Consider the following 25,848-nt stretch of genomic DNA (forward strand, 5'->3'; position numbering starts at 1 on the left):
GTCACACTATTGCGCCACCCTGTATGTCCGCAAAGGCTTGATTTAGAATGTACAGGGCGATAAGAGTTAATTTTGAAAATATATTTTTTTAAGAATTTCAAAAGGGGTTGTTGATATTTTAAAGGAATTTGGTAGAGAAGAACTCGTCATTAAAAGATATCTTCTGCAATGAAAGTAAATCAAATCTCTAAGCAGTGGCGTGTGTAACGCCAATTGTTACTGTTAAATAGACAAAAACACGTTTTTGCTGATTTTTGGAATCGACGCCCATTTTACTGAAACAAAGGTCTCTTCGCCATTTATCGTAAAGTGTGTCGTTTTCGAGAAATAAAGAGCAATAAGATTTTCAAGTTCCCATACGTATTATGATAATTGACGTTTGGACATTTTCAAGTTTGTTTTGAACGCATTAATTCGTTCAAATCACAATATTGCTTTACTTTTCATCCGTTGTGTCGTATAAATTTGTTTTTGTGTACAAGTTCTAAAAATACCAAAACTGTTTACTGACGGTGATTATGCTGTCATGGTGTTTTGTTACGGCGTTTCTGCCGGCCACTGCTTGCAGATTTTAAGTGCTTTCATGGCGAAAGATATCCTAATTGCGAGCTCTTTCCTCCCAAATTTCGTCAAAATACCAACAACCGGTTTTCAAATACTGTAAAAAAACATGTTTCAAAGTTGATATTTATCGCCCTGTATATCCTACACGAAGCGTTTTCGCACATATGTTTATAGGATTTTTTTTTGCTTGGAATTAAATGTAAATTAACAAATTGAAGTTTGTGCATCTCCCCCTGGAACGTCCTGTATACCAGCGATTATTTTGTTTTTTTGTTCGATTGCAGTCTGGTCGCAGATCTTCCGATACCCGAATTTATTGCGTGTCAGGTAATCGTTGTTGAAATTCATCGTTGGTTGAATTCCTTCTCGTTTATCCTTTCTCCGAAGCTTGTCAGATAATTCTACGGTCTCGAACTCGACTCTTGAATTTAACTCAATCGTTGCCGAATTTGGCTCTTATCGAGTTCTTTTTTAACGTTTCTCTTCCTTCGCTTACAAGGAAAATTTGTTCTTTTTGAACTCGGCGTTTGTCAAAACTCTTGTTTATTGAATACATTCCTCGTTGTGGATTAAGCGATCGTCGTTCAACACGCCGCTTATTGAGAAGTTTGTCCCTTTACCGGTGCTTGTTGAACAGTTCTTAGCTGTTAAAATCCGCATTTTTCAAATAACCTTTGTTGAATTCGTACCTTTTGGAGTGCCGTTCATTTATCGATTTTGCGACGATTATTGGAAGATCTGAAGGCTGAAGAATTAAATCTAATTGAGAGATCTGTATGCAATTTTTATAATCAATCTCTTGAGAAAGCGGTATTGAGAAAGATTTTGTGTTCAGTATAGAAAGACTTTCCAAGTAAAGCTGTCACAATTAAAAGTCTGACGAATTTCGAAAACATCCTCTGGAAACCCATGCGTTTCAACTTTACCGCTTAAATCGTATGTAAGATATTTTGTACGAAATTCTTCTTATTCCCCACATTTAGCACAATTGGGATAGCATTTGCATAATTTTATGTTTGCCTTCTTGTGTAGGATCCGACACGGGTCTGTTGATCTTTACATTGAGCAGTGAAGTGCCTATCTGAAGAAGCTCATTATGTTTCCTTTCTTTCCATTTCCACTCTGATAATACTGTAACACAAAAATATAAGTAATTTTCTGGTTTAGGATTTTTTTCCTTCACAAAATTATTTGTATTTTGCGAAGCATTATTGCAACCTGCAAATCTTTTCATTTAAAACTAAATAAATCACAATAATTGAAACCCCATAATTGTTATTCACGTCTCTATGGCACAACCCGTATGTGTATGACACACACACACACACACAATGATACGCCCGAATGATCCCATGTAAAGCATGAGTAAGAGATACAATCTATCGATTTTCTATTTGCGGAACGAACCGATTCTGGCAATGAAACAACGAATGAAGCTTTGCTTTTTTACCCACACATGGCGGTTTTTGAATGGCAACAACCACAATGAGAGGATTTAACTGATAAATGTATTTTTTCGCCGTGTTTTTAGTGTTTTACTTGTTTTTTTTTTATTTAGGGGTACGGGAAAGCTGACCATCAGGTTGCAGTGAATATCCTGAAGACTCAATATCCAGACTACAACATTACATGGAGTGATGAAGGGTATTAAAACAGTTTTTGCTGTTGTTTTGCTATAAGTATTTAACGTACGAAAAACTTATATGGTTTGTTTCATTTAATCCCGTTTGAAAAAAAAAACATGGCATAGAAAACAAGACTAAACGATAAGTTTGGCAACGTGTGGCCACCTTGCGGCACGTTCAGAACCTACCTAAACACGTTTAAAGCGAACAAAGGGCAGTTGCCGCCTTGCCATTTCCGATTCGTTCCCTTTTCATTTCCCTAAAATTCCGGTATTTTATCCTACTAAACTTGACTAATCACTTCAATTTAAGTGGTTTTATAGGTAGAAATATAGCTTTCTGTATATTGTTATTATGCTGTCAAGCCGCTTTACTCTCCCTGTTGCCCATATTTGCCTACCACTTGAAATGTTTGCGGGAAGGCACGAAGTAAACCTCTCTTCTCGCTCAGGGGTTGCTAATTTAAGTCAAGCTAAATGTGAGTAAATACGAAATAGGAATTTATAGTGTTCGGATTGAAACCGTCAAACTCGTGGTTAAGTAATAAATAATTTTGTTTCCCAGATTTCCATTAACTTTAAGGCCCAACGAGGCCCTTTCACTCCTTGGTCCTTAGAATTGGATCGATGAATGGTGGGATTAAAATTTCCTTTTTTACCCGATTTTCTCTTCAAAAATCATTGGTTTTATATTTCATAATAAAATTCTTTAAATACAACTTCTTCAATAGATTTCAAAGTGGCGTAAAATACTGGCTCCATCATTAAAACAAACATGAATTTCGTCTCGTCTTTAAATAGGAAACTGCAAATGTTGAGTGACTCCTGCTTTAATCCTATGAATTTGAAACTGCCTCGTAAATCATTAGAAGTGAATTTTATTCGCAGGAACAAGTAGCTTTTTCTCATCAATGATTTGAGAATGAGAAACTGCATACAATCTGGAAATAGCTCCACATTTCGAACCGTTGTTTCAAACTTTTCCTGAGGAATTGAAATGGGAGAAAATGGTTTTGGTTTCCGTATGTCGACATATAGCTTTGCTGATAAGACTTGAACTTGGAAATTCCATATTATTCGATTCAACTTTTTTGTTAATTTATTACGACTCCAACAATTTATACGATTGTGGCATGTGCAACAATTCTCTTCTTACACAAGTGGTGTTTCAAAGTAGAATATCAGTTAGCTGGCGGCATTTCTTTTTTTTTCCTAAATTACCTCAATTTCTCTTATTTCTTAATTCTTAGTTGGAGTCGAGCAGCCGAAAGGTCTTCAGCCCAAAACGACGCACCTATTGGTCGTTATAGTTAGCCAACTTTTGGCATGCCTGGGGTTAGAAATAGTCCGAATTTTATTTATATAGGGACGATTTCTATTTATTATTGATATGTTTGACACCTTGCGAAGCACAATTACTACATAGCTGGAGATTATGAGTAAACGCATAAATTTTTTTACCAGTTACAATGGTGGTGAAAATTTTCCCTTAATTTAGGATCAAAAGCCCTTTTATGTATGAGGAATGCCACGATCCTCGAGTTCCAAAATAAAATTCCAGCAAATCATCACGACGCGGATGAAAATACGAGAATTAGGAACTCCGAAAGTGTGTGCAACACGTGGTGGTCAAAATGCAAACCTAGGAATTGTGACAGTAAATTTAGTATAAACTGACATTTGACGTTGCGTACTCGTTACTCGCTGTTTGTGTGTCAACATATTTAACAGGACGTGTTGTAACTGTCAATGTTCTACATCTTTCATGTTGTGACAGTGACAGCTTAAAGTGACATTTTGGAAATAATTTTGACAGTGTCTTTGAATTCGTTATCCTTTTATCAAAATGCCGTTCTCGTCAAACAAACTTTGCTTTGCGACTGTGATCTATTTTTTAACTAAATCCATTTGAATCATTTTCTAGCAATTTCGTTCTGATTATCCTAATTACAAATAACATCGGCATTTCCAGGCGTCATCTGAGACTTTCATTTTTTCGATGCACAATGCATCTCACCCTTACAAAATGCTAATTATAATATGTAAATAGAGCTGAATTCAAAACTAAATTTGAGCTCAAAAAGCGATTATTTCGCACGACGCAAAACGAGAACTTCGAAAACACATTTCATTCTAAATTACCATGTACGGAGTGTGTATGTGGAATTTAATTTGTTTTCGAAACGAGTCACAATAATTGAACTGCATTCGAGTTTTAAATTTATGGCGACGGTAATGTAACTTTGGTCAAACTAATTTCCAACGTGGGTAAAAGTTGTATATTTTGTTCATGTTTTATGTACGAATAACTAAAGTCAAACATTATTCACTTGGGGTTTCCTGAAAGCACTGAATTTGTGGGGAGGAAAATATATTGGATTGTATTTTACAGTGGAATCTTCATTTCTTCGCATATTTCATTTCACTTTCTACTCTTTTTGACGGTGAAAATTGTGGTTTATGGACCCAGAAGTGCAAAACCGCAAGTCGTAGAGTGCACTACTTCAACTCTGCTTGAGAATTAATTAAGTGATTAATTAACTAATTATATTTCGTCATAAACTGAATGTCATTTTGAAGATTTTGATGATACAGAAGTCACTTCTGGTTGTATAAAAACCTGTGAGATTTTAAACTTTTAGCTAGAGTTACGTTATCAGTTATATTAACGTATTTACGCACTTTTTAAGTCTTCTTTTACTGTTTACATCTTTGAGAATTTCGTCGGTAAGTGTTTACGTCTTCTGGGCATCTTTTTCACCTCTTCTTTGAAGCTAAATCTATCCACAGTTTCACTTCTTCTTTAAGTCAAGAGATTATTATCTATCAGCGTAAAATCCGTCTCTGCTAAATAATCAACGCCCTGCATGTCTCCTTCAATCTGAAAAATTTCCTTTCTTTAATCCTAAAGCATTTTGTAGCTCATCTATACCTTCACTGGTGATTAATCCAAGAAATCTATCAAGGATTTGTATTATTGGGAGCCCCAAAATTAGTTTTAGATTGGTTCAGGCCAGCTTTCTCCATCGAGATTTTAATTTGAAATAATTTGTATTCGTTAGAAACTAACACGTTCATTAACTTGATTCGTAGCATAAAGAAGCATTGTCGTTGTCATTTATTTCCATTATTGTATGTCGATAAACATCGACAGGCAAAATGGGCGTCGCTGAAGTACAGCCCCGCTGAGGGCCATAAAACAGTTTCTGAGCCACAACTTGAAGTATTTACTCTTGAAATGATAAATATGTAATTAAAGTCTAAAAATACATTTAGGTAAAAATGTTGACCAAAAATCCGGATTATTCTTATTTGAGAAGCGGCATTTCCATATTATTTTGACGCTAGAAGAGTGTAAAAACTAAAAACAAATTAAAAGCGTTTTTTATCATCCATTTCTCTCTTGTAATCTGCCCAATTAACACACAGGGATAAATCAACTTTCAGAGCAATCCCTGGTGGGTCAAACACCCTAATTGAGAATTTTATCAATTTCCATAAAACATATGGATTTCCAACAACTGGATTTGCATTTTTTGGGACCATTTTTCGTATTTAGTCTGTTAATATTTGACTAAATAATATTTCCTCTTATGCGGCAATACAGTGTTTGTACCCAATATTTGCGAGTTTAACCAAATTTACGTTTTTTTCCGCTTATTATAAAATCAAATATCGAAATTATCTCATGGGAGAAAAGTGAAAAAACAATCCTGTCCAGGTTTCATATTAAATTTAAATCCAGGAATATATTACAGTATACATTGATAATATGAAAGCTTATTCGCTTATCTCCTCACAACAACTTCTTTATTTGGAGCGTTAAATTTGTTTTGCAGGAAATAGCAGGAAAATGTGTAGCTGTGTATTGATATGTACCGTTTGACTCAATTTCCATTAAGGTCTTCTTGCCGATTCCCGTTTTTCCATATCCACGCGAAAATGGCAATTTACGAGATATATCGGCTTATAGGTATTTGGTGCGCTATACGCTTTCAGAGCAGGAGATCCATCATGTTTACTGAACGGTCGGATTGTTGCTAGTGGGCCTTTGCTAACACCCATCTCTATCCAATAAAACTACCGATATAGGTTAACGGGTTTTGGACAATGATTTATCATCTGCCACCGCTGACAATCATTTCCTATTAGACGATAACTCGCACTAGCATTAGTCGTCATCATGATAGAATAGTCAAAATTCCGGAAAGTGAGTAAAAATTATCTGATTAAATATGTATCAAGCAAAGTCAAGCACGACTAATATATTTTTCCATCAAATTTTTCAACACTCCAAAATATCTTAAAAATAGTGTGGTAATGGAATTTTTGAGAAAGCACAATTTATATTTAAAACAGCTCTATGACCCTAGAAAAACCGCTTTGCAAAATCTCTTTCGGTTTCTGAGACACGGAGTCACTTTGTCACCATTTTTTGCAATTTTTTGGTGCTGCAAATGAAGACTCGAGAAACATACCTTTTCAAGGCTCCATAAACTAAATGGAGGCATCCGCGATCCATATATGCGCTATACCGATCCATTCAACCGGAAAATGGCACATTTTCGATGTTTTTCTGTAAATTGTTAAAAGGGGAGAGGTATCTCAAACTCATCTTCTCGATACGCTCTATAACCCTACACAATCCGATCCGCAAAATCTCTTTGGGCATCTGAGATATGTGATTATTTCGGCATCAATTTCTTACATGTATATGTCGGGGTAACATTAGGAATATTCTCCATCATTGATAATTTTAATGTTTTATTAAGTAAATTGATAGTAAGGCAAGGCTAACGAATTCACTACTACTCGACCGCAACCTTTCCCTTCTTTTTAATTACTGCCTTCTTCACAGTTCCCATTCCCCGTGGTTCTCTTGACTCAAGGGAATGGTACCTGTTCGTCCTGGTTTTCCCACGGACGGAAACTGCACACATGGCCCTTAATTGCGTCGGTAATAGTGACCTCGTTCGACAGTGCTTTATCTCCACGATAAACCTGTCAACCTGCTCTTCAACCTTATTGCTAACTCAAATTTTACATTTAAAACTTAAGAACTAATAAATCTCCGACATATATTTTAAACATATTTCGTTGATTTTGACACAATAATTCCCCACAGAAAACTTTCTATATTGTCTTAAAAACAGTTTATGGTAGATGTGCGAATGTTATAATTTAAATTTTGGCAAATCCGATATTATATCGAGAAGTATTATACATGAAGGAAAAATTCATTTTTTGTAAGGAAAATTCATAAATTTTTTCCGAAAATTTTCCTCTGGCTAATTCGTTCAGAACTGTGAAGAAAAAAGTTGTGAAATATGAAGAACCGAAAGAATTTTGACTATCAAAAACATTTGCCAGAGTTTCGAACTGCGCAAATAAATGTCCAAAAACTCGTAAAGAGCGTTTTCATGTGTAAATTTGGTATTGTCCCCAAATCTCAATTCTGTCCATAAAACACAAGATAAACAGTTCTTTGGACGGTTAAAACGGGTGAAAAAAAAAAACCTTGACAAACTCTAGGGGGTTGATTGGGGCAAATCGACACAGTGAGGAGCTCAGTTAAGCGCTGCTCCGTAATCCCCGTTGCTATAAAGATCCGGAAAGTAGGAAAATCGGAACTCTTTTATAGCCAAACGCAAGAAAATCAGCACAAAGAAGATGGGAAAAAGTGTTCATAGTTCAGTGATTATTCAGATTTTCCCGTTCTCTACTCCTAAAACTAATTATCGGTACACGACAATTAAAGATTTATGATTTTCTGGGTGGCAAAACATAAATCTTCAGACCATACTTTAGCCGGAATCCTCTTCAAAACTTATAGTTAATTACTCACAACCCTCTTAATAAATTTTAATGATGCTAAAACTCTTCAATTTCCAATACCTTTTAGAATTTATTGGTGATGTACGTGAGTACACTACTTTAGAGGGCTGCAAATTGAGTTTTCTATGTGGATTCGGGCCTTGAGAATAGAAAAAAAAAATGCGAAAATTAGAGACTGTTTTTAGAGCTTACCTGCAAGGGCGTGGTGCCGTAAATTGGCTGCTGAGGGGGTGGATAGAGCTGAGTTAGGCACATTACAGCCTCATTGCAGAATTTTAATCCCATCACTTCCTCATCTTCTCTTCCATATCTGGAAATGGAGAATTCATTGTTATCGAAGAAAATAATTTTATTTTAATGGCGAAGATTTTTGTACAAGCGCAAGAAACAACAATAATATCTGGTCAATTTTATCATTAGGGACTACCGGCCGTCATTACGTAGGCCTTCGATTAAATGAGTTTTACAAATGGACAACAGCAGTTACTCTTGTACCTCCATTTTCCTTAAATGCAGAGTCATTTCTCTTTTTCGCTTCACTTTATATATATTTTTTTTGAATTGTGGTAAAAATGTAATAAAATAAAGTTTCAAATGACCCCCGGCCCTTTTTTTTATTGCACAAACCTTTAAGATGATATTTTTTTAGTAGGAAGTTAGTTGTGATGGCAGATGGACCTTGTGAAGTTTATGATCGGAAATCATGAAATGTCTAAAGTTTAATTGCGGGATAAGTTCATATAATTTTTTAATAAAAACAACTTGAGGCACAGTATTAAGAGGAGCAATTTCTGCTGATACATCGGGTGTATAAGGTCCACTAAGAGTTGTTTATGCGCTAAGACTAAATCCAGCAAAAAAGACCAAATCTCTTTGTGTACATTTTTTCCCTTGGACCTTAAAAACCGATTATTCTGTAATCTGGTACGTACCAGGCATTCTTGAATAATAATTCGCAATTTCTTCCCATTTTTAGAAAATATCAAGAACTGCCTGGCTTCCGAGATACGGGACGTTCAAATTTTAGGCATCTTCTAGTACTTTCATATTTTAGAATTAAAAAAATTATTTCTGCGGATGAAGAACATTTTTATATGGAGTTTTCAGCAGAAACTCGGTGGGATAAAAATTATATTTTCAGGATGGGAAAATTTGAAAACTGACCAAGTAATTTTGTTCTCTAAAGGCGTCACCATTTTGCATTAGATAGATGAATGAAATGAAGTGTTTCCGCTTTTAGAATATTTTTATACATAACGTCTTGCACTTTTAGTAGAAAATCAGCGGGATGAAACTTGCAGTACGAAGGTCACAAATATTCGAAGATTTTGATCCTCTAATTTTCTTTAATTTTTCCAATGATCAAAATATAAGGTACGATTGTTCATTGTTAAATTTTCATCGTTTCCATTAGGGCTAGATGAAATATTTCTTGTTAAACTTGTTCTTTTATCGAAAGCCGTAGGTTTGTGAATATTTGGACGTGTTCGATATTTTTTCAGAAAACAATTCCTGCCTTGAACATAATAATAACGTTCCCGGAGGCCAAATTCCTAAAATGACACATTTGATCGATTGCGTTCTACGTGGAAAATTCCACATTCAAGTTCACTTTATCGGTGGTTTGAGAATTGTTGATGAACTTATATAAGCATCAAAAATGTTTGCCTATAGCAATTTTTCCCGTTTACAAAATATGCAAGCAACCTCTATTATCGTTGCACATGGGTTTCAAACTTCGTAAACAAAGGGTTGTAATTAAATATTAAAATACACACCCCGTGTTGTTTTACACAACGAGAAGTTACACAACAAGAGTTTATTGAGACTGCAACGTACGCTCGGATAGCGTTGCGGTTTTGCCTAATTGAGCACGCTCTAAACTTTGATTATAGAGTAATCTAGAGTTTTGTCACAATCACATTCAATTTTTGAACTGTGTTTCCTAGGAACTCTGTATAGCTACTAAAATCGTTAAAATATGATTCAATACATGCTCTTAAATGTATAGTATGCTTCCTAAACTAGACGATTTTAGGTCCAATTTGGATTTGTATCACGACAAGCTCTATAGCACTTCATTTATTCGATACCCAAAATTATTGATTACCGACTTTCTATTAGAGAACGCTCTAATTCGATTAATTAATAGTTTAATTCGTAAATCCTCGGTTTTAGCTCGAATAAACAAATTATACCTTCATAATTTTGAATGTATTTATTAATTACCGACAAAAAAAAATATCGGTCAAATTTAAAGAGGGTTACCACGTCACCGCGGAAATAAAAAATTTTTGGAAACCCCCTCGATACGTTAACGAAGTTAAAAAGAACCCTCCATCTAAGCAATAAATATTAAGTGGCTCAGCTCTGATGGAGCTTCTTCGCCCATTCAGCCTTTCAGTTTAATATCGGATTTAACGGCTGTAGTGATTCCTATTTGAGTCGATTTAGAGTCCACGAAAAAACACATAACGTAATTTCATGTTTTGCTTGTCGAACAGGAATATTGTTATTTGAATGATAATTCAATTCTTAACTTTCCCAAATACTGAATTAATAGAAGATCTGGATAGTATGTCTCTGGCACACTATAGAGCTAATTCATAATACAACTGCGGTTCGGGTTCCCAAAATACAGGCGCTTAAAATTTGTAACGTGGATAAAATCGACTACTTCCCACTTCTTTCGAAACTTCCAGGAAAATTTCCAAACTTTCGATGTGACATCTACCGTTCTAATCAACAGAAATGGTTTTTAGGGTAATCCTCTATGCTTAGATCGCAGCTGTGGAATATTACATATGCCAGTGAAAAACTCTAATTTCAAAAGACTTTCAAAATGGACGTTAATCTGTAATTGGTAAGGAATATTTTGAAGTCCCAATGCGATGGAGGGAATTCGTACAGGGTGTTTGATAATTCGATGCATCCCTTTAGGAGGGTGACTCGGCATGTGGTAAGGAACAAATTTGATCCTTGCCTAAATTTTCCAAAACTCCATTATTTTTGAGTTATTTTGATTTTCTACTTTTTTCCCTATTATTGGCCCTTAATGATTTTGAAGTGATTTTTCAAAAAATCGTTTTTGGGTGTTTTTACTCTCACCACTTGATTACTTGTCCAATATTATGATCTATCGTATGGAATGAAAAATGGCCGAAAGCATTTGGATTGTGTAAAGATTTTAAGTAAATACTCTTATAAAATAATTTTTGAAGATCAACTACTCAACTCCTACCACGTTTTTTTCCAAAAATGTTCAAGGTAACATGCGTACAAGTTACTTTTAAAGCTTCCTCATTTCAAAAACTATTTAATGAGGTACTACACGTTCAACAAATCAAAGCTGATTCCATGAAAATATGCACACATTTTTATGACACAAATTATCAAAATGTCATAAAAACAGTAACAAAACATACTACAAAAGTAGCAGTAAAAATTATAGTTATTTAGGTTTGTTTCGCACAAAAATTGAAATTTATTTTTGTTATGCAAGGTACTGTTCAAAATGATACCCTCTTCTTCTAATACAAGCACGTGCTCGTTTACTAGAGTCGGTTATTCCTTCTGTATCAAACGTGGATTCATCGGTGCGCAAGTTCCTATTTTTTTAATTTTAATTGAGTATATGTTCATTGAGCATCGTATTTACTAAAAAATCCTCAGGACATACTCGTACACCGACGGATCCACGTTTGATATAAAAGGAATAATCAACGATTATAAACGAGCGTGTGAGTATATTAGAAAAAAAGGGAATAATTTCGAACAATACCTTACATAATAAGAATAAATTTGGATTTTTTTTGCAAAACAAATCTAAACATAGTTTTCACCGTTATTTTTGTGGCATGTTTTGCTACTGTTTTTGCAAAAGTTCGATAATTTGCGCTATTTTTGGATCCAGCTTTGATTTGTTGAACATGTAATACCTCATTGAATGAATAGCTATTGAAATGAGGAAGTTTTAAGAGTAATTTGAACGCATGTTACCTTGAACATTTTTGGGAAAAAATTTGGAAGGAGTTGAGTAACTCTTCAGTTTTAGAACATGCAGGCAAGAGGTCGAATTTGTTTCTTATCACCCTTCTAAAGGAATGCATCAAATTACCAAACACCCTGTATAATAATAGTCGCGTTAAAAAACGTTAACGTTAAAGAACGAAAATATTCTGATTCAGAGTAACTGAACCCGATATGGAACCGTTGTGGCTCCCTAAATTACCTGATTTGACTCCGCCGAACTCTTTATGGTTTTTTTTTTAACGAAATGTTGATAAACCAAGATCTTTTCAAGATGTAGATCACCTTGAGACAGTTATTCGAGAATGTATGAGACACATAAGTCCGCAAGTCACTAAAAATTTAATGACTCAGGTTTCTAAAAGGACAAGATTTTTTGTAAAAAGACTGCTATTTAACAGTTCCAAACAGTCATGCGGTTTTTATTTGAAAATCATTTCCCATAATTGTTGATGTAATATTCAGGTCAATATTTTCCTAAATTCATAAGTAAAAATTGTTACTGTAGACAAAATTTGTTGATTCAACCAAACCCTTCATCCGCGCGCTTATAATAATACCCACCCTTAGAGAATTCTTTAATAGAAGTTCCAAACTCCCACTGGCGAATATCAGGGTCAAATTTATTAGATTTCTAAGGGGATTTAACGAAGAGAATCAAACGGGGTTTCAATATTTTCACTTTCCAAAATTTCATATACTCTTGGATCAACTTTACTTTCTCCTACCGCATTGAATTACACAAACTACTTGAAATACAAACTTTCCTTTATTAAAAAGTTAGTTCCGAATATATAGTTGTGAAATTCGGGACCATAGTGATCAGATTTCCAACCAATGACATATTCTGACTACTCAGCAATGAAGGACGTTCGATTTGAAAAAACGTGGTTCTATGTTCGTTACTGTTAATTAAGGTTTCAGGGAAGAAATCGTGAAGAAAATAAAAGACGTTTTTATAGTAAATTCCTAAAGAAGAAACTTGTGACTTTTGTAAAGGTCGACAGTGAACAAAAGTACCAGGACAACAAAACTTATGATTCACTAGAAACTACTATTCACGAAAATAGTTTTAAGGGATCAATCTCAATAGGTAATTGTAGGCCGTTTCTATGTTGACATTCCGGAAATGGATCTAAATTATTTTGGGCTGAAAATGATCCTGCAGGGATCTCGTTAGTAACCAAAAAAGGCAGCCAACTACAAAATACCACAGAATTGTATGTAAATAATCATAATTTAAAATTTTCATATTGTATTGCTTCAGTTATCCAATATAGTCAAGATTTGGCAAACGTCAATAGTAAGACACCTCGATGTTTAGAAACCAAAATGATTCTCTTCAGTATCAAATTCTCGGTTGAATACCTACAGAATCTTCTGTGCAGGTCATAAAAAGAATTAAAAAATATATTGTTGAACATCGACTTCGATACCATTTCAAATATTTATCTATCTGCCCACGTTACATTCCCGTATATAAAAAAACGGAATTGTTGTTTACCTGGGAATGTAATCCAATGTTCTCAATGTAATATCAATTTCTGCAAACGAAAATAGAATTTCGAAAAGACGTGTTTTAGCGTAATTCTATATCTTTGCGCAAAACCTACGTGCTCGTCAAAATCTGGTGGTAAAACCACACGGCTTTGGCCAAGCAAACACCTTTTCATAAATAAATTTTTTTCTCATAAAAATATGACCCGTAATCGCAAAAAATGGCAACAGATATATTTATTTCCAGGTTTCAGTCCCTTTCAAAATTATGGTTTTGTTCTATGAGAGACTGGATTCTGTTGACCTTAGCAAAGTATCGGGGAACTGTCTACTCTTTAAAATGCTATAAATGAGACCTAAGGAAACCTTCTCCACCCGCATTAGTTTCCAAGTCATTAAGGCATGACGCAAATTTCAGCATTATAACCGAAAAGTTTATCTTCCTCTGAAATTTGCTAAAAGTAACCATAAACATCAGATAAATGTTCCTCTTTCGTTCGACCTAAATGGGGCTGTTTTGTACCAACATGAATTAACAAAGCATGCAGCTTTGTGATAATTCATCTCATAGACAATTTAAAATAATGTTTCTTTGTTTGTGGAGATTAGGGGACGTTTTTCAGTCAGCGAGACGTGCACGAGAAATGGAAACTTAGTTCTTAAGGGAAATTACAAAATAATTCAGATACATTGTTTTCGAAACAGGAAAGCTAAGAGCGAAGGAATTCTATTATCATTTATTACGACGTGGAGAACCTACACGGTATTAGTTATAAAGGGGTAACAATTGAAAATATTTAAAAATATTGTTATCAACTGAAGTATTTTAAGCGGGTGCCCCTTTCGACTCTCCTCTATCCCTCAACCTTTCAAATGAGGAAATCACATAAAGTGTTAGTGGCGAACCTACACAGTACTAGTAGGGTCACAACAGAAAACACACAAAAGCAATAAAATCTTAATATTTATGCCATTGTTAATGCTGATGCAAAAATTTTGACTAAGATATGAGTTCAGTTGTGGATGATGTTGTTTCATTTGGATTTTGTCGCAAAAGAACACTCCACTGATAACATCTTCCCTTTCTTTGCCCTTAAGCCCGGTTTATTGGCCCCCCTCAACAATTTGATTTTCCCAGAGCTGTTCCTAAATCCGCTCATTCGGAAGAGCCGAAATCACTTTAGGATTATTACATCTTACTCCTGTTATTTCGACTCCTACATTAGATTTTATTCTCTGTCATAATACATCAGACCCTTTTTTTTATAAAAAAGTGCAATAAAAAAAACGTCGTTCAGTGAAAGTTGAATTCCGTTTTTTACGATTTTCGCAGAGGTTAATACGATAGGAATTATGTTTCCCAAAGACCATGGGATTTATGACTTACGTTATTATTCTGGGATGATGAAAGGAGACTTTAAATGCTTTTTTTAGTATCATCAGCTTGGAGTTTTATTCCATTTAAGAAATTAGAGCATATCCCTTTACTTCCTATGCAAAATAAAATTATTTGGATATTCAAATCCATCAAGGGCACCATTTTCATGATGGAAAAAAAATTATTTAGCAAAACTTTAATTAACGGGCACAAACTAATAATTTGTAAAGGGTGATCATTAAAAAATCTCAATTAGGCGTTTCAAATATCAGAGGCATGGTTTGGACGTGCCCCTGACATTTCATATATTTTATGTGGGGAAATGGGCGACTTTGGCTTTTATATAATATTTTGATAATTACTTCATTATTTGGTGGGATGAAGGATGCGAATTTTCAAATATTTTTTTATTAAACTAATTGAAATGGTATTATCTGAAATCTTTTTCGTTAGCATAGGTAATTAGCCAAGATAATAGATTTGAAATGGATATTTTCATTACTTGATCATGCAGTTTCCTCAGGAGTGCGAACTATCGTAAAATTTATTTTTTTAAATAAGTTGAATGATGCCGTCTTTGGTGGTAACATAAACAATTTGGGTAATCTTTTTAGGCTGCCTAGGATGCGGAGGGTTTTAAGTGAATGTACATTTTTTTAAATAAATAAAAAAGTTTTTAACCTTTTACAGCCGAAAAGCAAATAATTTATTACTAAATCTGAAGGTTTAGAGCATCCCCTCAAACTATCCAGTAATCGGAGGTTTTCATTCATTTGACTAGACTTCTTTTCGGCAAAGAGAAGCCAAATTTGATTGTTGCGACAATAAATGGGCCTAAATTTAAATACCTGAAGTGTTACTGCAGGAAATCCAGGAGTAGAAAGGTTTCATTAATTTAACTGTACAAACTATTCAGGGCGAGTATTAGAATATTTTTTATATTGTGGAAATAATTGAAAGAATCTTTCGAAGCTTTTTCTTATAATCAGAGAAAAAAAACTTTTCAAAATAAACATTGAAGAGACTAAATTTTGAGATCCTGATCGTCTTTTCAGACTATCTATGAACAATAGTTACAGATTATTTGACTATATGGTATTACAAACCTGCATTCAAAGCTTCCAGATGTCCCTAAGTAAAAGGGAATATTCTCTATTATGGCATAATACAATGGACTCAATTTAGAGACTAGAATTTTCCTTTTAAAATGACCAATGATGTCGCTGATTATTCATTTGATTTCAGAGAACCATAAGTGGCATGAATATAAAAGCTTCTCTCACAATAACAATTTACGAACTCATACAGTGTTTTCTCTTTTCAACATGGGAAAGCCAAATCTTTAAAAATGTGTGGAAAATTAACAAAAAAGAAGATATCAACACAAGTTGATATGAACTTCTTTTTGTCTCATTTTTTCAAAATCTAGTTAGTTTTTAAATGTCGTTTATTGCAATTTAGCATCCTGCGTCATCGGGAACGTGAATTCTGTAATTTTCCTCATTAAAATAAATGAAACAATGTTGCAGACTTTTCCCTTTCAGCAGATGAAGCCAATATTCTTCTGTCTTAATTAGATATTAAAAAATACTAAATTTAGATAACTCGGCAGTCTTTCCAGACTTGAAAGGATCATTTAGCTTCGTTAACATTTTTCAAAGTTGCTCGCTAAAGGAAACTAAATTAACATTGTTTCCATGCTCGGATTGACCTTAAAAATAGCAACCGCCTGTTATGTGAAAGCACTCCTAAAGTTTAACTTGAAGAGACAAGCTTCATTTTCATATTCCTTGTTTTTGAGCTAAATAAAAAGCCTCTGGGAATTTTTTTGCTAAAAGTTTATGGTTTGGTTCTTTAATAAAAGCAACTCTATTTGACCCATGGAAATTTTGTTCACTTACCGAAAAGTGAGAGTGATTTGTCCATACACTTTACGATCATCCACAAACTCTGGATCTACCAAAAGAACTCCTGTGAGGCGATCTATTCTACCTTGAGACACTACTAGATCCCTCGACGCCAGATACATGGTGAGTTTGCTGTTTGGGGACGACTTTTTGAACACCCTGTAAAAGAAGACTGTTTTTAAAAGTTCAAAATTATATAAGAGCTTTTTTAGTATGTTTCAGCTACATAAAGCATTGTTTCGCTTAGCTACCTTGAGCAATAAGTGGTTAATTTCGATGATCCTCCTTGTTTGCCCAACTCCACAAATAGGCGATGAAAAGTCCATCGGTAACAGTTAACGTTGAAAGTTGGAAAAATTGCAAGAAAAACGTCATTCATTATTGAACGGAAGTTTCAAAGTTGCTTCCTATTATTTCCCTAGAGCTCGAGTGTTTGTCGGAGACTGAGAAGTTGGTTTTTGGGGAGATATTAAGCGGAAAAGAAAGATAGCAAGGTTTCCATTGCCCTAAATTAAAGTTTAAATGTCACTTTAAGAAGGCCTTTAAGGTGTAGAAAGTTGACTTTGCAGACTCCCCCAGACAGGATAAATTTATCATTTCTCAAAGGATCGATTTATTGACATTCGTATTGTGTTCCTCTCGACAACCCTCGTTACTTCGATACTGAAAATGCAGCAGAAATTCTTTTCATTTATGCCTAGTTATAATGCCTAGGTGAACTTGAAATTTGAATAAAATGCCCTGGATTTTATAGACAGGATATCCGGAATTGCAATGGAGAAACAAGTGCTGAATAAATTTTTCGCGATAATTTCCCTGGTCGCTCTAGTAGTGTTGGAAGAGACCGATATGCAATATTTCCAGATGAGAGAATAAAATTCTCTTCTTGAATACAATTCGTGCAATAGAGGTGAACAACAAATTAGACAGTTGAATGAAATTCTCAAAATTAAAATTTCATAAACCCATTTTTTTTTTGTACTAAAACTTATGTTTGTAAACTTATTTTGAAAATTTACCATTGAAAAAGTAGTCAAAAGTTTCTTCTGAAATTTCAGGGTTGGATAGAGCAAAATCATATAAGTATTGAGTGTTTCTATTTTTTAATTTTAATCGTATATATTCACTGAGCATTTTATTTTCTAAAAAATTCTCAGAAGAAACTTGTACGCTGACAAATCCACGTTTGATAGAAAAGAAATAACCAACGATTCTAAACGAGCTTTTACGTGTATTAGAAAAGAGCATAATTTCAAATAATACTTTTACATAATAAAAATTAATTTTCATTTTTTTCTGATAAGCAAATCTAAATAAATGCAGTTTTTACTGTTATTTTTGTAACATATTTTATTACTGTTTTTGCGACATATTCACGATTTGAATTTTTTGTGGAAATAGTGTTGATTTGTTGAACATGTAATACCTCATTGAATGAATAGCTATTGAAATACGGAAGTGTTAAAAGTAACTCGTACGCATATTACCATGAATATTTTTGAAATAACATGGAAGAAGTTGAGCAGCTGAACCTCAAATATTATTTTATAAAAATATTTACTTAAAAACTTCACATAATCCAAATATTTCCGGACATTTTTCACTCCATAGAGAAGGCCATACTATTGGGCAAGTAATCGAACGATCAGAGTAAAAAAATCCAAAAAAGTTTCTTTTGAAAACTTACTCCGAAGTCATTTAGGGCCAATATTAAAAGATAATGAAAATCAAAATGACTCAAAAACTATGAAGTTTCGGAACATGCACGTAAGAGTCAAATTTGTTCCTTAACTCCTACTCTATCACCCTCCCAAAAGAAAGCGTCAAATTACCAAACACCATGTATAAAAAACCAATTTTTACCAATTTATTTAAAAAAATTACCACTGAAAAGCTAGTTGATCGTTTCTTAAGAAATTTAACGGTTATACAGGGTGTCCTCGAATTACGTGGCCAAAATAATACCGCAGATTGTTTGAGTGAAAATAAGTCGATTTAACTACTAATAATTATTTTTGAAAAACTAAATTTTTTTTAACGGAAAATAATTTTAAGGTAATTTGCATGCATCATCAGGCTTAGATGCATTTTTCTCCAAAACCGTTGCTTCTAGCGACGTCAATAAAGTATACCTTTTCTAAGTATAAAAGGTAGGGAAAAAGGTTTTTAAATACCAAAATAATATACACCGTGGCACGAAAAAGTTACAGAGATTTAAATGTGTCCTAATGGTCGCTTGTGGCGCCCCCTAGAAGAAACAACTAAATCGTTAATAAATTTGAATTTCGTATCCTAAAACACCCTCAAATATGAAATTTCGTGAAATTAACTCAAAGAAATCGAAAGATATTAAAGAAAATGTGATTTTTTTTTTCAACTTTAACACCCTGTAGCTCCATAATTATCAACTTTTGAACTGAGGGAAGTTTAGTTAAATCGACTTATTTTCACTCAAACAATCTGCGGTATTATTTTGGCCACGTAATTCGAGGACACCCTGTATACATTGAAGTCATTTACAGCATCTTCTTCGCCGCTATGCGTATGGAGGTTCAGTGAATGCAAGCAAAAGGCAATTAGGCGATTGATAAGTGCGAGGGAGATAGGCTACCGTTACCCCTTCCACTGTCAACGATCGACTAGCGTCGTTAACTCGCAAGCAGTACGCCTTAATCTGAGGAGGGGTGTAGTTCTATACAATTTTGGGCGATGCAAATTACGTGCACACACGCAAATTTAAATGTGTTCTCAAAGAACAAATTATACGCTGGGTTTTAATATAGCCTTGTCTCTATAAACACCATGGTGAAAATGGTATTTTTAAAACGGATCAATTGAAAAACAAGCCCTTTTTGTGACCTGATCCGCCCTCGGATTAACACATATTGCTTGCGACTCAACGTCGTTAGTCGATCGTTGATAACGAAAGGGAAAAGGTCGCCTATCTCTCTCGCACTTATCAATCTCCTAATTGCTTTTTTCTTACACTCATTAAAACACCATGTGTTTGGCAGCGTAAAAGATACTGTATACAGGGTGTTTCCTAACTACGTGTAAAAAATTTTAAGGCATAATCCTCGACTGATTTTGAGTCAAAAATGTCTAATAAACATATGTCCGCAAATGCCTTGTTTCCAAGATACAGGGTGTTGAAATGCGACAAGAAAAAGAGATTTTATTTCCAAAATGACTCAATTTGGGTGTTTGAATTTTAGAAAAGACAATTCCGGGGGTTCCGGGGTTTTCTTCAATACGTCTTAAGAGTTCTTCCTCCACTTCTGGCGTTCGACGTGTTATTGGCTTTCCTCCTCCTGGAATTTTCATAAGAGATATTGTATCACAAAGACGTTGAAAGAGGTTTTTAAATGTTTGGTGGTTGGGAGCTTGGTGGTTTGGAAACCTTTCCATGTAAATGCGCCTCGCTGCCAAACACTCACCATCAGCAAGGCCGTAAACAAAAACCATATTGGCCATTTTTTGATTAGTGTAATTAGGCATTTGAAAAATTTTCAAAATTGAGGTATAATCTGATTTTTGGGACACAGAACTACATTCTTTCACTTTAGAGAGTAAAACACCAAAATAACACTGACTATCTTGTTTATAGTAGTGGAAGTAGCAAAAAAAACTAACAATAAACAAGTTAGTAAATACCACCAAACTTTTAGAAACCTTTAAAACCTTTTTCAACGTCTTTCAGTCAACACCCTGTATCTTGGAAACAAGGCATTTGCGGGCATATTTTTATTAAACATTTTTGACTCAAAATCAGTCGTGGATTACGCCTTTAAATTTTTTACACGTAATTAGGAAACACCCTGTATATGGACTCATTACCCTATATAGATGTTCTTGCGGTAGTTATAAAATAATTTTTTTTAAATTGGATTTTGAACGTACAGTATCGAATTAAGTTTTACCTTTTTGTTCAAATGTCGTTAAATTGTATTTTTCTACTTTATCTTCGCGCCCTTGAGACAAAACATGTAAAACATTTTCCATACTGTTGCAACTTTTTAATTGGTCGGCGAGTAAATGGAACCCTACTGGCACTAAGATGTAACGAGCAGCTTCGTTAACACTGGACTTTTGTTGCTGAGGTTTTTGTGTAAATTTCTAGCTCATAATCTCATGCGGGAGACATTTTTAAATCTGAGTTTCTCGGTCACAAAATGCATGCTAAGAAAGTTTTGAAGGTTAAAATCCTTACAATTAAATTTGCTAGATCCCTATTTAATAGTCCCGGTTCTTTAATTGGGGTCCTCAGTTGTTTACAAAGTTATCACCGAGGTTAATTCAGTTTTGAGCCTGTAATCTCAGTTAAAATATGTCTGACCAGATCTTCTAGACCTCTATTTAATTAAATCGTTTGCAAAGTTAACATTAGCTTTAAATAGATAGTTTAAGTTGAATATTTAAACTTCGAATATTCCGAAAAACGAATTCTACAGGTTGTTTATTTTCTGTTTCACGCAAGGTAAATAAAAGGAAAATCTATAGGAGTGAATCAATTAGTAGTGTAACACTATTTCACTTCTTTTTGGATGGGTGCAACTACGCCACTATTTAACCAAAAAATGTAAGAGTTTTTTTTGTATAATTTCATAATTTAACTTTTTTTGCTTCAGTGGCATTTAATCAGCAAGGAGAGCGAATTATAGAATGAAGCCTTGAGCAAACTGAAACTCATTTCTTTCCACAATTTTTTCCCATTGAGATTGAAAGCTTTTCGTTACTGCAAATTTTAACTAAAAGTAATTAAAGTCGACCTTGTTCAGCAATCTTAGTGCGAATGCTATACCTTTAAAATTTCTCTAATAATATATAATTCATGCGGAATAAATCCAGCAGCTGTTTCAATGCTTGGTAATCTTCTAACTATATCTTATCTAAAGTTGTGATGAACTAGTGTAAATGGAAAATCCCTATCTTAATAGGTATTGTATCATGGCTCTAAACAATCTAGAGTTACGAAATTAAATATCGATCGATTTGTTTACCGAAGTCCACACTAATTCCAATGCCGGTTTAAAATTGCTGGCCATGGGGGATATATTGTAAAAAAGTGAGCTTTGCTCTAATGGCTTCCTGTGCATGAAATATAGATATGAAGCCGGAATCTTTTCTAAAGGCGTTTTTAGCTGCATTTGCAGTCTTTTGATGATTTTTTAGGAGCTAACATATTACAAACAATGAAGTTCTTTTCTCTAATCTGCAAATAGTTCTAACGAGGGTGCGGTGCGTTCAGAAAATTATATGGTTTTGCTCTTTCTTTCTGAAGCAATTAATTTGTTTGTAAATTTACGGTGATATCCGTGATTCTAAAAGAGGTTCCTAACCGACGTTCAGGGACATGGATTTCGTGAATGAAAAAAATTATTGGTAATTTTCTGTGGATTGTCACAAACTATGCCTTCGACACACACAGTGTATGATGCAGCATACAAGGATAGTCGCAGAAGTACCAGACCTGATATATAGATAGAAAATTTGCCTGTATTACAAAAACGCAACCTTAAAGAGCTTAGCTCTAAAGTTTGAGGGTGCTCCGTTGATTTGTGATTGTTTTGGATCCGTTTTTAGTGAAAACTTTTAGAGATTTTGTGACCATGGGAAAAGTTTATCATCGATACATGATTCAATACTTTCTTTTGAAAGGCCTTCGTCCATCCGACATCAAAGCAGACTTAGATTGTACTTTCAGGGAATCTTGTCCTACGTTAAAATTGATAAAATATTGGATGGCAGAGCTTAAACGCGGTCATAGAAGCTACCAAAACGAACTCAACAATGCTCAATTCAATGACACTTCAGATATTGTGGTGAAAATCTACAAAACTGTACTGGAAGATCATCGGCTAAAATTATGCAAGTTAGAAGACATGACATGACATGATTTCAAAAAGTACTGTATATCGCATTTTGACTAAACAATTGGATATGAGAAAGCTGTAAAGATGAACAAAAACAGCGCCGTGAGGATGTTTCACGGGAGTGGTTGGCAAAGTTTCGCAGCAATAAAGTTGAGTCATAACCATGGATCAAACATGGGTCCATTATTTCACACCTGAGACAGAAAGGGCAGTCAAAACAATGGACTCAACGGGGAGAATGGGCTCCATAAAAGGCGAAAACTGTTTCGTCTGCAGGAAGGGTGATGGCGTCGATTTTTGGGATGCACGTGAGAGAATTTTTATTGACTATCTCCTTTAAGTAAAAACAATAAATGGAGAATGTTATACCGATTTGATGCAGCGTTTGAGGGAAGAAATTAGAAACAAGCGACCACATTTGGTGAAAAAGAAGGTTTAGTTTAACCAAGACAACGCATCACTCCACGCTTCCGATATCGCGATCGATTTCATTTCGAACTTTTTATTCACCCACACTATTTGCCAGATTTGGCTCCCACAGATTATTTTCTAATTCCAAACTTCAATAAATTCCTCGGCGAAAAGAGATTTGCCAATAATTGAGAGGCGGAGTCCCAGGTTGATCCCTATTTTGAAACACTCGAAACTTCTTACTATGAACAGGATTAGAAGCCATAGAACATTGCTGAAAAAAGTGTTTTAATCTCAAAGGACTCTATGCTGGGAAATAATTTAATATTTTCCATTTTTTTTTCCTTTGAGTGTTAGGTCGGCTGCTTCTGGAATTATTTTCGTTAATTGTATCGGGTCTCTTTAAAATCCCTTGAAAATTTCAATTAACCTGAGAACTGGCATGAAAGTTTAAAATATAAAAAAATAATAAAATGAAAGCTTCGAAAATTAGGCTAAAAATCCCTTTAAAATATCAAATCCCTTTATCGAAAATTAAAAACGTGTTAAAAAAACCTGAAAAAATTAGTTAAAATCTGCTTAATATCCCCTAAAAAAACTTATAACTTCTGTAGAGATTCAAACATTACCCAAAACTCAAGATTTCAAACTAAGAATTCGTTGAGCCTTGGAAAAGCCAACTCTTGTTTCCTAAATTAAAACTGATAGTGTATTGAAAATTGGAGAAAACGGGCTCGTTAATATATAACGAATATGATTGATAACGATCATACATGCATGCAAAACACTTTTCCTTTTTTTGTATTTAATATATGTCTCTGTTATTCGCATATTTTAACCGCGAAACGCTAAATTTTCAAAAAACCAAAAAAGGGGCAAATGTCGGCCTATAAACTAGATATGTGAGCCCTTTTTAAACCTACATTCCCCAATTGATAGAGCTGGAATTCAAAATGGCTTTTCTACATTTACAGAGTAATTCCACAAGCGGATTTACCTCTGGTTACATTTCATGGTGTTTTATGTAGCTATAACATCACAATTGGACCATTCGAAATTCTGTTAAAATTGCCAATGGTGAAATATTCATAGCAACCATCATTTGAAATAACAAATAAACAAACTTGTTATTTCCTATAAAGGCGAAAAACATTTCGGACATTATCTAATCCCTTTGGATTATTAATGAGCCAGCATAGGGATCAAATTATGTCAAAATAAACTCTTTACCATAAAATTTACGAAGCCATGAAAAGTTTGCTAGAAAAGCTTTGCCATATAGGGCTTTTAATCCAAATTAGCCAAACATGAATAACATAGCACGATTGGTCTTTTCCAGTGTTTCAAACTGTCCAGCTTGGACAGCAGCAATTTATTTAATGGAAAACACGATTTGGAAACTTACCTCTGAGAACTGAGAGTGGATTCTGGAACCCTTAAGTCAGGCTGATCACTGGAATTAAAATTGGATTAGAACTTCGCATACATAAACACCCTTTGGGGTATCTCTAAAGCCAAATTATTAACGTCTTGATAACAGGAAGTGAAACTCAACCAGGAAACCGACCATAGCCATCTTAACATTCCCGTAGAACTTAATAACTACTTGTTAAATTTGGCAGCACATTAATAATTTGGCCCAAAGTGCTGCATTCTCCTAACTTTACTATTCAGGTGGCGATTTCCATAGAAACAATTAAGTAAAGACTGAGTATTGATTTTCACAAAATTATTTTAAAGGTGCAGTTATTAACAGTCATTTTTTGACCTTAACTGACCTTTCTAAAGCAGAACTGGGTCCCGGTTCCGGAGCTGGAGGTTCTTCTGTTTCCATAGTCATTTTTTCAGTGGCTTTTTAACTTCGTTTCTTGCACAAGTTTTCCCTTTGGCACCTTCTATTATCTGAAATTTAATTAAAAAAATTATCCTAAAAAATACGTTGTTTTTCCTTTTTTGAGGGAGGCGGATTAGTTTGTTTTTTGAATATTACGATTTGGGGGCTGAATGTTTATTTATTTATTAAGAGAGCATTTCAATGGATTTTTTTTGCAATTTTGGAGAGATTTTCAACGGCAAGTTAAGAGAAGAGAGTTTATTCAAGAGCCAGATTTCAGCATTCCCATCGGATTTATTAATGTAGTTTTCAATAAAGGAAATTTGCAGATTTGTTCGGAAGTTCTTCTAGTGGTAAATCTAGCCCCCTCTCGCTCTTGCGCTATGTATTGATTTCTAACTTCATCTTACCCAAATTCAACTAAAATATCGTTTCTAAAATGCCTGAACATACGCAGTTTTGGCACCTTCTGTATAAGTGTACAGGGTGTCCATTTTGCGACACTTTGCAGGGTATCTCCATTATTATTACAGTTCAAGGGTTGGGATTTTCGCAAATCTTTATAAAACGAACAACGCCGCAAACCTATTTATCATGACTTTTTTGTGTTTTTGAAATACAGGGTGAAATTGAAAATTGTGCTATTTTTTCTATAAGTTATCGACTAGGTAAAAACGGAATCTTTCACATTTTTTTTTATGTAGAATCCACTGGCGTACTTAGTTTCTTCCCAGGTGTTCCCGTTGGTGAGAAAATTACCAAAGTTAATATTTCTTAAATCTTGTCACTCAGTATCTTAATTGCTAGTTATATTCTATTCAGTAAGAGCTTCCCGAAATGTTTAATAATCGGTTCTTTGATGTAAATTGAAAGTCAGAATTTAACTTTTATTAAAC

General features: G+C 34.3%; 2 protein-coding genes across 7 annotated transcripts in view; one reads left to right on the plus strand and one right to left on the minus strand.

The window, feature by feature from the left end:
* Window positions 1–2,266, plus strand: part of LOC136345274 (14 kDa phosphohistidine phosphatase-like) — a 138,529-nt gene extending 136,263 nt beyond the window's left edge. For all 6 annotated transcript variants that reach the window (XM_066293398.1, XM_066293404.1, XM_066293400.1 and 3 more), the window contains exon 4: window positions 2,123–2,266. In XM_066293398.1, the coding sequence (XP_066149495.1) occupies window positions 2,123–2,215 (93 nt within the window). In that variant the 3' untranslated portion in view covers window positions 2,216–2,266. The remainder of the gene's footprint in view (window positions 1–2,122) is intronic.
* LOC136345268 (arrestin homolog) overlaps window positions 1–25,848 on the minus strand; it is a 170,264-nt gene that overhangs the window by 134,849 nt on the left and 9,567 nt on the right. The window contains exons 3-6 of the mRNA XM_066293389.1: window positions 24,897–25,020; window positions 24,524–24,571; window positions 16,829–16,993; window positions 8,216–8,333 (exon numbers count right to left, since the gene is read on the minus strand). Of these exons, the coding sequence (XP_066149486.1) occupies window positions 8,216–8,333; window positions 16,829–16,993; window positions 24,524–24,571; window positions 24,897–24,958 (393 nt within the window). The 5' untranslated portion in view covers window positions 24,959–25,020. The remainder of the gene's footprint in view (window positions 1–8,215; window positions 8,334–16,828; window positions 16,994–24,523; window positions 24,572–24,896; window positions 25,021–25,848) is intronic.

The sequence above is a fragment of the Euwallacea fornicatus genome, chromosome 19 (assembly GCF_040115645.1).
Source record: "Euwallacea fornicatus isolate EFF26 chromosome 19, ASM4011564v1, whole genome shotgun sequence".
Lineage (NCBI taxonomy): Eukaryota > Metazoa > Arthropoda > Insecta > Coleoptera > Curculionidae > Euwallacea > Euwallacea fornicatus.